Source organism: Pteropus medius, unplaced genomic scaffold (genome assembly GCF_902729225.1).
Source record: "Pteropus medius unplaced genomic scaffold, Ma_sr-lr_union100, whole genome shotgun sequence".
NCBI lineage: Eukaryota > Metazoa > Chordata > Mammalia > Chiroptera > Pteropodidae > Pteropus > Pteropus medius.
In genome coordinates this window covers 13,725,733-13,738,069 of record NW_024340692.1, presented here as the reverse complement: position 1 = coordinate 13,738,069, position 12,337 = coordinate 13,725,733, and the positions used below count along the sequence as shown (strand labels likewise).

General features: G+C 37.8%; 1 protein-coding gene across 2 annotated transcripts in view; it reads right to left on the bottom strand.

Moving 5' to 3' along the window:
• PUM3 (pumilio RNA binding family member 3) overlaps positions 1–10,035 on the bottom strand; it is a 36,632-nt gene extending 26,597 nt beyond the window's left edge. The window contains exons 1-4 of one of the 2 annotated variants that reach the window (XM_039886632.1): positions 9,970–10,035; positions 5,314–5,405; positions 4,008–4,226; positions 424–559 (exon numbers count right to left, since the gene is read on the bottom strand). In XM_039886632.1, the coding sequence (XP_039742566.1) occupies positions 424–559; positions 4,008–4,226; positions 5,314–5,398 (440 nt within the window). In that variant the 5' untranslated portion in view covers positions 5,399–5,405; positions 9,970–10,035. Of the gene's footprint in view, positions 1–423; positions 560–4,007; positions 4,227–5,313; positions 5,406–9,848 lie in introns of both variants that reach the window. The other variant, XM_039886727.1, reaches the window with a different exon arrangement.
• Positions 10,036–12,337: the final 2,302 nt, after the last annotated feature.

The following is a 12,337-nucleotide window of genomic DNA, read 5'->3' as shown; positions in this document are numbered from 1 at the left end:
CAAAGGCAGAAACTCATCTCACAAGGTATAATTTCATGCATCAATCTAAATCTAACAGCCAGAACTTCAAAAGTAAAGAAAATAATAAAACAAGTCCAAGATACCAAATACTTAAGTATCTCAAAATCTAGCCGATAAGAAATTGTCCTTCATTTTCTCAGAAATCTTTGAGGAAGGATGTCAAATCCAATTTAACTCTCATACGTTTTCACAAACATATCTGACACCATCCTAATGATTCAACACATTTCTGCAATGGGCAGACATTCAAATTCCGATGCCTCTACTGGAGTGTTAGGAGTACTCTCTAAATAACCCAAGTGCTATGTCATTAATTTTAGGACATCTAACTATTTACAAGGTACACTGTTACTCTTCCATCATTTCAAAGGGACTAATAAAGATGCCATTAAGTAGCCTTACCTTCTTAAGATCTCCCAAATCTGCTTTGCCCGAACAACAATGTCATAGTTGGTTCTATCACTAAGTTGTCTGCTTTGCTTCAGTTCTTTCTTCTTCTTTTTGAAATCATCCCATTTAGGTTTCTTGGCTGCTGACTCTAGTCATTATAAAAATTATTTTCAATTACATTTAGCATTCTGAGTACCATAGTACAAGTCAGGTACACAGGACAATCACTGATCAGGATCTATACTCATTGGGGAAACTAGAAGGGAAAACATTATTCTCTATAAATATATTTTGTTTCATTTTCTTACCAGTTTATACATTTTAAATTCAATTGAAACCAACCATTCACTCATTCAACAGCTATTTATTGATTCTTAAGAGGATACCTACTAAAAAAAAGGGAAACTAAAAATCATAAAAGCAAAAAATTTTAAGCATCTTTTTCAATTGTAAAATAAAATTCTACTTTAGAACATTAAGTTCGTGGACTTTAGTTATAATCATTTCTTCATGAAAACAAAAATTAGTCCTAATTAATTAGCCCAACTAATTAATTAGTCCAAATCAAAACAGAAAAAACAATGCATTCAAAAATTCACTTTTCTCAGTGCTGTTATGTAGTGGCTCATTTAAATCTTACAACACAATTCTACTGTAAGGTATTATTATTATTATTATTTTTACAAGACTCAGAAAGGAAAAAAACTGCAAAATCTTAGTTACATGTAGAATCTAAAAAAGTAAAATACATTAAAGCAGAGAGAACAGTGGTTACCTGCTGCGACCAACACAATGAGAGGGTTAACCTGAGGGAGAGGGGGGCGACAGAGGATTAAGAAAGACACAGAGACAGTATATACAAAAGCTGGGGCCAGGTAGGACACTGCACTCAGATGGAGTTACAGTGACCCTGAGGTAAGCTCAGCGCGTTCATTATATACTTTTGAAGGTCAAGGAGTAGGTGGGAGTCTTCTTCTCAGGACTTGAAACTTGCTGGCAACAATAATCTCCCAAGGCCTGTCTGTACCTGGTTATCTATGCAAAACCGCAAGCAGCTGTCTGTTCACTGTTTTGCTTCTCTGCCCTTGGCAGATTATAACACAGTCAAGCATGGCTTTGCCAATGCTTTGGCCACAGGATCTGCAACATAGTCAAGCATAGCTTTGCCAATGCTTCAATCAGTCAAGCATGGCTTTGCCAATGCTTCGACCACATGTTCGGCTCAGATCTGGCTCTCTACAGTTACCAGGGTTAGGGAGGCAGGGGAAATGGAAAGATGCTGGTCAAAGGGTACAAAGTCACAGCCACGTAGGATGAGTAAATCTAGAGATAATATATCTCTATTATGATGACCATCCTTAATACTGTACTGAATACTTGACATTTGCTAAGAGGTACTATTATTACACTCGTTCTCCTTTTGGAAAAACAAGACACCAAGCAGTTAGGTTCCTGGTGCAAGGTCATACAGCTAGTAAATGGTAGAGTCAGGATTCAAATCCAAAGACAACTCTGAAACTTTAAGCTGTGCTGCCTGTTACTCATAACAATGCACAAACAAAATTCCTAAGTTCTCTACAGAGTAATTCTATAAAGGTCAAGTGTCTATTTGTATTTTTTGTCCTCAAAATCTAAGTATTTACCAAGTGAATCAAAAATCCTGATGAGGCCAAACAAAGAACAACTTAATAAAATGTGTATTATTAAACATGAGTATCTTGCAAAGAACCCTTGGAGGTTTCTTCTAAAAATCTCCCTTTCTCTGATTAAAAATACACTCACTATAAAAAAACTTAGAAAATACAAAAAACGAATTTCTCCTGTAATCCCCAAACCCGGATATAACCATTAACATTTTATTTCCTTCTCGTCTTTTTCCTATGTATGTTTTCTATTACCTTCTAAAAAATTCAGACTCTTACTGTCTTCACTTAGTATTGTGAGCATTCCTCCATGAAACTAAATATTCCTCAAGACCATAATTTTTAATGGCTATACAATATACTATAAAATATTTATTTCCCTTACAGGTTTCTTATTTATTCCTGGCCTCATAATAGAGGACTGCAGGCAACAGAGGGCATATTTATCATTAATTATCATTAGGGCATCAGGTACTATACTATACTCCAGAGGATAATTTAATTCCACAACATTTGGGCACTCTTAACATATGCCATGCTAGGTTGCAGTACATACACCAATTTAGGGGATATTTAGTATCCATTCCCCCTCAGTTCCTGGTATAAAAATATGAGAAAACAAAATCGGAGTTCCATTTTGAGATCTCAGGAACATTTATCTCCCATAGCAAAAGGAGAGATGACAGAATCTTAATGTGAGAATGTGTGTGTGTTTAAAATAAAGGTGCCAAGAATTCCAGTAGAGAATGAAAGATTTAGGACCTATCAGAGAGGGTAGGAAAGAGAAGGTGAGAAAGAGAAGCTGCAAGAGAAACTGTCGTGTGTGGTTGTAATGGAGATAAGAAAGGGATAAAGAAAAAACAACGGGGCCAGAGCATGAAAGGATCCTGCAAGCCTAATGAGAAACATAGAAATTTTTCTTCTCTTCCTCTCTCCCAACCTCCCTGTTTGAAGGCTGCTATCCCTCCAGTGAGCAGCCTTAAGCAAAGCAGAGAGCAGGGACCAGGGCTAGGGAACTAGACTGAGAAGGCCCTATGACAGTGGTCTCAGTTGGCAGCAAAGGAGCAGTGTTAAGATATGCCATGTTGGATAAAAAGACACCAGAGAAATTCTCATGATGCTGCAGAGGTGGTATATGTATGTCAGCACATGTAACGTGGAGACCAGGCAAGACAACTCACAAGAGGGGCACGTCATACAACACACAGCAAAGCTCTGGGTTAGAAATGACCCTGGAACATTGTACTGAAGAGATTAGCAGTTTGTTTCAATAGACAAATAGGAGCCCTACTAGTACATCCCATCAGTTAGCAACTTGTCCTGAACCAATTAAAGTCAAATCTGCTGTGTGTTCACTATATCATCCCTGAAATTGCCTGCTAGATCTGAGCCATCTGATGGGTTGACTATATTAGAGTGGCCTAAGCTCTGTAAGGGCAGGGTCTATATGTCTCTTGTTCACTGAGACAACCTTAATCAAGGCAGATATTTACCTGGACATACTAGTTGCTTAAGGCTGGCTTCTATGCTAATTAGTCAGGACCTGTACCCTTGATGGTTATTTTTTTCTATCTTCAAGCACACTGCATAGAAAACTCAAATACTTATGCAATAAATGACTGAATAAGTAAACATTTTAGCCTACAGAAAGGAAAATTTTATTGAGAGTCCTCTGTATGAAGCCATTACAACTTAGCTTAACTCCACAGCCAAGGTAATTCAGCAAGGGCCTAGGACATGAGAAACTAAGCACTCAGACAATTTTGACCTGGCAAGATGCTCTCTGTTGTTTATTTGATCCCATTTACTCTCTACCCCAAATGCTGCCTGTCAAGAAACAAGAATGGGAGGTCTTTAATAGGTTTCCAGAGGCTCTGTGCACAGTGGTTCTGGCATTAGCTCAGGCAGGGCAAAGCTTCCAAAAAAAACTATGCTGAAGAAAAGAGTGCTCACCGTCACTTTTACTGTCTGGCTGGAATTTTCTCTTCTTGTTGAATTTATTTGCCTGCTGGAATTTGTTCTTTGGTATTTTATCCCACTGCTGCTTATTCTTGAACTGCTTGACACCTTTTTTCCCCGGTTTTGTGGCACTTTTCTCAAAGTTTTTAGGTGTGGTTTTAGGTCCACTTTCCTTAACAACCTTCCTTGGGAATGTCTTTGAAGAACCAGAATCTAGTGATGATAATAAATAATTATTAGTGCAATGATCCTGAGCCTAGAGTTCTTTTATACACTGAGTGTTATTTGTTACAGAAAAGTATATCTTCTTTAGTAAGACATACTTTGTCTAACTTTGTCTTACTAGCACAGTAGGATTTAAAAGCTTACAACAAATTTTTAAAACTTTCTCTAATTATAAAATTATAATACAAGTTCATTATAGAAAACCTAGAAAGTAGAAAAATGCATAATAAAAACTATCCATAATTCTAGGGATAACAAGTTGTCAGTCTGGTGTATACTTCTGTTTTAAGTATATAGTAGAGATGAGGTATTATTTATATGTATTCTACTTTGACTCCATGTCATTAAAGTCTTTACACATAATTTCCAATGGTCCAATAACATCACAGGAATCTAAGAATAAAATAAACACTAAAATTTAGGAGGTATACCATACAGACAAATTAAGATGTTAATTTTTCAAAATTTCCAGTTTTTTGTTTTGTTTTTTTTTTAACTAGAATAAAGTTATTTGATAAAAATCTTCTTTGGTCAACAAAGCTTGCAAATTAAGTACCCAACAAATGAGATGAAAACTACAATAGCTATGCCCTAAGACTGCTGCAACAAAAAAAAGACTATATAGAAAAACATTTTAGTCGTTTACACTGACTCTGACTTTTCTGTTTTGCAATACTGACACCTGATGGAATAGTAAACACATCGCAATTAGAAATCTTGAAGATAAAGATATTTGGTTTACCAATAGAATGTATTAATCAGCTACAATTTATCAAACACTAAAATAAAATGTGGTGAATTAGTGTGACCAACATGAAGCAACAGCATCACTAGCTGATATAAGGGCTTTTTCATGAGGATAGCATCTCCTAATTATCCTGGCAATTTCTTAAATGTTTTAGTTTCACAGGGTACATACAAACTCATATACCTGCTCTTTCTACTATTTTAATCTAATTCCAACCGACGAATACAGACTGTAATCTGCACATGTCCTTTCATCCCATCAACCCTCCCTCCAATTATAAGGACCAAAATACCACATGAGAAGCATATTTTGGTATGGCTATCTTACCATTGTTTTTATGAAATCTGTTTTTCTCTTGTGATGTCCTTGTACCTTTTCCTGTAAATTTTTTTTTCGCTTTGACTTCCATCATAGCAACTCTGGAAAACAAAAACAAAACGCAAAGGATCACTAGACTGTTCTCATGTAATCAGAGTCATTAAGTAGTCACTGCCACATTTAGTCCTTGAGTTCACAGATACAGGACAAATCACCTGGGTACCCACACAAGTTCAAGAACTGTACAATCACTGCTTCTAAGATTTTAATACTGAAAATAAAATAACCAAATCAAAGCTAAGAACACACACACACCTCAGTTAGTGTGTGATGTATTTGGAGGCAACGCTTCAGCAATAGCACTGGCTAAAACAGATCACTTTTTACATTAAATATGATACAAGTGTCAGTGTTTGTATTCCTTTTAAGGTGGGAAGACTGTAATGAGAAACTGACAATATTACCATTTGCTTTCTTGGTCTCTACCCTAAAAAGCCAGGAACAAACAATAGGTTGTACTTATCTATATTCAAATTTAATGAATGAAAATTAAAGATTATCTAAAAGTTCCCTATGTAATACAATGTAGCTAAAAACAAAAACTTCAAATATTTAATTTGTTATTCTTTTTGAGGCACCCAAGTAATTTTCAGTGACCTCCAGAAAAACATTAAGTATTTAACATGTCGTTTCAAAGAATCTGCCTAACAGGTCACTTCTGGGTACAGAAACTCCATGGTGCATAGGGAGATAACAGATAACCCATCACCTACCCAAGGCTCTTGAAACTAGCAGAATATATCGAGAGCAAAAGTCATTTGGTTATTTCTCTGCCTCCCAAAGTTGCATATTCATCTTTAAATTTCTAAAGTTGACCTTGTAGCATAGACATTAGGGATCCCTAGACAATACCATATTTCTGTGACAGCCTCTCATGACCATGACACTTTTGAAGTGCCTACATGTCAGGCACTTTGCAGAATATCCTTGTCTGATATTTTCTCACTATTAGACTGGTGTTACAGAATTTGGAGGAAGAATACCACAGAGGTGAAGTGCCCTTGATACCACACCATATTATGAGGAATATGGTATCAACATGACTGGCAATATTAACCTTGATCACTTGATTAAGGTAATGTCTGCTAGCTTACTCCACTGTAAAGTTACCACACTTCCTTTCTATACTCTATTAAAAGTAAGTCACTAAGTTCAGCCCGAACTGAAGGGGGGGAGTATTAAGTTCCACTTCCTAGAGAGAGGAGTATTAATTTGTTAAAATATGTACATTAAAATCAGCATAGCAATTGATATTGTACAATGTTTTGTACAATATATTTTGAGATTATGCAATATTCTATGTTTCTCCCACTGATTTTAGCCTTCTCCAGTGAATCTAGCCTGTAGCAATTACTGGTGTTTTAATTGTGATTTCCTATTTCTCCCATCACTTCTACCTTTATTATTCTGTATTCTTCTGTAGGAAAAATTTGCTTCTTCACCATTTATTTATTTTATCATTTATTTACATCAGTATGGTCTCATAGATATTTTATTACTTGGGTTATAACCTAATACTATCATTATTTTGTTGCTTGACTTCTTTCAGCTTTGACCAGTGGGAAATCTCTCAGGTTACTCTGTATCCTTTTGATAAGCCCCATCCTTTCTTTAGTTATCTCCTTATATTCTGGGACTAGTTCCAAGCTCATCTTGTATTTTCCCTTGCAGTAGCCCTGAAATGACATTTTCCCAAGGAACCATGGTTCCTGTTATTGAGAATATTTAAAACCCAGGATCTTAGTGGTAGGTGTTCTTGCTGTCACTGGGGTATCACTCCTAGGTCTTTTCATCAGACAGGGCTAGGTAATATATGTATGTGTACTAACCTATGTATACACACAAACTTTTATTTTTGTATCTATCAAATATGTTTATATTAATGTCTCCAACTCCAATCAAGTGCCACTCTAGTCTTCCTCTTGCTTTTTGATAACTCTTTTCTCTAACAGTGAGAAACTTGTCTCCAAGTATCTACAATTTGTTACTCAATCCTAGCACACGTGCAGTTTCAGAATTGCTACCTAAACCCCCATGAGACACAAATTTACCAACTATAGTACAATTTTTATTTACAGTTTTTTGTTTTTTTTCCCTTACAGAATCCATTCAACACTTTTCCATAGTTACTTGGGGCAACTCTTTTGCTATCTTTTTTTTTGTGTGTGAGATTTACATATGTATACCAGTTAGATTCATCTTATCATAGTCTGTGTTCCATTCCTAGACATGTTAGTTGACTTATTTTTTCATCTGCATATAGTCAAGTTCACTTTTTGGTGTACAGTGCTGGTTCGACATACACAGAGTCATTTATCCTCCACCACAGTACCTTGTTCCAAAAAGTCCCCCATGGAGCCCCCTTAGTAATCATCCTCTCTTGGCTCTCCTGGCAACTGCTGATCTCTTTTTCCATTTGTCTAGTTTTGTGTATTTTTGAAAATGTCATGTAAATGGAATTGGACAACATATAGCCTTTTGGGTCTTGCTTTTTTCACTTAACAAAACGTGTTTGCTTGGGGATCCTGTACTTTCATATCCAACCATCACATTCTAGCGTCTCTCAGATTTGTCTCCTCTTTTTACCCTTGTTCTACTATCTCATTCAGGCTCTTAATCTCCTGCTCAGATTGTTTTTTGCTATTAGATTCAATCTGCTGTTTCCACTCTCTGATTCCTGATCAATCTTCCAGTAACAAACCTATTTCATGCCATTCCACTGCTTAACAGCTTCAAAAGTTTCCCATGGCCAACAGGAAAATTTCAATTTCAGATTAACATTCACAGCCATTTAAAATTTGGTCCTAACTTACACCCATTACAAATACCACACTGGAGTCAGACTTACTTCTTCACTATTCTTTTTAGGATCCAAACTTTAAAGCTAATTCTATCAGTATAAATCCTACCCATTCTCCAAATCCAGCTTAAATGACAATTTCTTATAATTTCTCCTCCATACACCTCTCCTCTTTCCAAATGATACTCTCTCTTATGGCACATTTTGATTGCCTTCTTATGATTTAACACTTTGGACTTAAAATTTATTGAATACCTATACACTATGTACTATACAACTATTGGGTTGAAAAAATTTTAAAAATCCGAGTGTGGTATAACAGAGACAAGCAAGCAGTAAATTAAAACACAACATAATTAAGCATATATAATGAAGTATACATAAAGCGTTCAGGGGGCCACAGAACTGAAAGCCCGATTATGCCTTGTGAAAGAAAACAGCAGAGATTTCCAAGGGACAGAGGGACATGTGACTGATCTTTCTTTAACTCCTCCGCAAACTTAGCATTGCACTTTGAAAGTAGCATTCAACACCTAACCTCTAAATGTTGGTACTCCTCAAAGTCTTTCCCTCTCTCTCCACATTTCTCCCTAGGTAATCTCATCCAATCCTATGATTTTCTAGGCTAAGGACTTCCAAATTATTACTCTATTAGGAACATTTCTTCGGGCTCCAGACCTGTGTAACTGTGTACCTGACACCTCTGTCTACGTGTCTAACAGGCATCTTCCACTTCCTTAGTCCAAATATATTTCTTTATCTTCACTGCAAACCACACCAAAACAATAACATCCTCATCTTTTCCCCACCCTATCCTCTATCTCAGCCAATGACACATCATCCACTGCACTGCTCAAGGAAGAAACCTAAGAGTTACTTCTGAAATTTTCTTCTCCCTTGTCTGCTACATTTGGCCCTTCAGGAAGTCTTCAATTTTCTTTAAAAATACTTCTAATCCTCCAATTTTGATCTCCACTACCACCACCCAAATCCAAACCATCATCAATATTATCTCTAATTGTATAATCAATTGTAATATAAGTTATATACATTTTCTAAAGACAACTAGGGCCTATCATGTTTCTCCCTTGTTTATAAGCCCTTACTGTTTTATAGAAATGGGAATGTTTTCCCATTGTAGAGAAAATCTAAACTCCCCTACCATAGCCTTCAAAACGCTACAGAACCCTCATCCCACACTGCCCTTCTAACTTTATCTTGTTTCGATGTATGCCTACTTCACTTGGTCCCCTTTCTATAGCTCAGGAATTTAGGAATTTAGCCCAAGTTACCGCTTCTGCTTAAAATAGTTTTCACTGGACTTCCAGGTTTCAGGGTTGCCTCTCGTCATGCTTTAGGTCTCGGCTTAAAGGTCACTGCTTCGGCCTCTCCTGCCCTCAGTACCCAGTTCGTTTCCATCCCAGCCCTCATAACTTGAAACTGTACATTTAGGTTGTAAACTCGACACCTAGCACTGATCCCGGAGCGCAGCGGGTGTTTGTCAAACGCCCAACAGAATAGCTAAATGCAACTGGCACAGGCCCGGGTTTCAGAAGTTGACGGTAGTTAAGGCTGACCCAGCGTTCTCTCGACAACGTGGTAGAAGAGGACCAGTAAACCCAACGTCGTCGCCAGGCTCCCGTCAATCCCCGAACTTCAACAGAAAAGGCCACAGAACACTGACCAGCGGATGACAGATATGAACATCTCTACCCTCTCCAGACGCCCTATGAGACCCTCTCATTCCGGAGCCGGGCCTGGGGCGAACCCTTCCCAGGAGCGGTCGCCAAGCCCGCCGCACTCACCGCACACGTGTGGCTCAGGCAGGCGAAGGTCCCGGCTCCGGACGTCGCTTCCGCTTCCGCTTCCGCTTCCGCGCCTTGCCCCGCCCCTGGGTCCGCCTTTTTCTTCCTCCGCAGCGGAGCTAAGGTTAGGGGGTGGGAATTAGCCAGTGAAACGAAAATTCGGCATTTCTATTGGTCCGCTTCTATTCAACCTCTCTAGAGGCCCTAAGAATGAGCCACACGCGGGTTTTGGCCCTTGAAAGGATCCGTTGAGCGAAGAAGTGTGCGCGGCCCCTGAAAGTGACGTTATTAACCCTGTCGCTTCCGCGCCGGGATAGAGACCGCGGCTTCTAGCAAGGGTTGATTTGTTGTTGAAGCCGATACCTTTGTAGGCGCAGTTAATCCTGTAGCCTGAAATTATGCAAAAATAGTTGAAGCATTTTTGAGTGCATTGATTTGCAGCCTCTTTGACAGTCTACCATGGAGGATAAAAGGGATATCTCTGGGGTTGGTTTGAATAATAATCCTGTTTTTTAATTTTTTTCTCTTGCTGTGTGGCTTTGGGCAAAAAAATGAATCTGAACCTTGGTTAGTTACCTGATCAATAAAACTGAGATAACTAAGTCATAAATGGAAAGCGCTTAGTATAGTGAACGGTCATGATAAGCACTCAATAAATCTTTGTCATTTTTGACGTCTGCCTATTCTTCCGGACTGCATTTTTCTTATTTTCCACTTCAGAAAACCAAACTATTGAGGATCGTATACTCATTTTACAGATGAAGAAACTGACACCACAAACGTGGTGTTGTCAAATAACAGCATTTGTTCTCTAACAGTTCTGGAGGCTAGAAATCGGAAATCAAGCTGTTGGCAAGGTTGCGCACCTTCCTAAGACCCTAGAAGAGAATCCATTGCCCCTTCCAGCTTCTGGTAGTTCCAGGTATTCCTTGGCTTGTGGCTGCATGACTCCAATCCCAGCCTCTGTCTTCACATGGACTTTTCTTCTGTCTTCTCTTATAAGCACGTTATCATTGGATTTAGGACTCACTGGAATAATTCAGGATGGCCTCATATTGGAGGTACTTACTTAATCTTTGCATTGGTAAATATCCTTTTCCCAAGTAAAGTAACTTTCACAGATTCTGGGGGTTGGGAAACTGATATATCTTTTGGAAGGCCAGCTGGCAAGTTGAGGAATTGGGACTTGATTCCCAAGTGTGTCAAGCATCAGATTTTACTGTCTTCCAAGTCACACTGTTTCCTCCCTGTTAAGGCACTAGGCTTGAAACTGGTAATTTACTAGACTTCTTGAGGACAAGTCCATGGTTATTTCTAGGCACCTAACTCACTACTCAGCACAAAAATGTTTGAAGTGTACTTATGGTCTGCCTTATTATGGTTACATTTTAGCTCATTTAATCTCATAGCAATTCAAGTAGGTATTCCCTCACTTCACACACAAAAAAGGGGGAAATGACATAGCTCTCATATGGTGAGGCTGACTCAAACACAACATGGCTGCCTCTAAACTGCTTACCTAATCTATTAACTCTCCAGTAAATGCTCAAGAGAAGAGAATATGGAACAAGAATTACTGGAGGTCCACCAGCAGTGCCTATTAGTCAAATAGTATGGTACATACTAGCCAAAAAAAAAAAAATCACAAATACACTCTACTACTTGAATGGGATACATTTATATTTTCAAGGCCACAAATGGCAACATCCCAGATATCCTCTCAAACACAATCATATAGCTGTCTTAAACATATACATGAAAACCCTACTATTCATTTGCCTTTTCACCAGGGAGAAAAAAATGTTATCACATAAAAAGTCCTAGATTATTATTCACAATGTTATTTATTTATCAAGTCTTTTGTGCTGAAAAAAGGGATTGACTTGAGTGTTTTATTTGAATTGAAAGTTATGGTTTTGCAGAATAGCAATAAAATTTATCTTTTAATTTTGTAGTCAACCACATTAAACCCATTAATTCTTCAAATATCTAATCATCTAAATGTCAATCATTATGTGTATTCCTAAGAGCACAAAATCTCTTTCGTAAATGATACAGCATACAATTTAATCAGAGCAACTAGACTTGTACACATCCAAGAGGTTTATAGCAACGTAATTAAGAGGATTGGCATTGGAATCAAATGAATCTGGCTTGGAATCCAAGGTCTGTATGACCATGGACAATATAGTTAATTTGCATGGGCCTCAGTTTCTGAATTTGTAAAATGTGAACAATAGAACTTATCTTTTGGGGTTGCACTGCGACTCAAAAATGATAACTGTAGTTATTAGCCAGTAGTAAATGTTGAATGATTTATAGTGTGTGCATGCGTGGAAGGGTATGAGAAAGAGAGAGAGAGAATGAG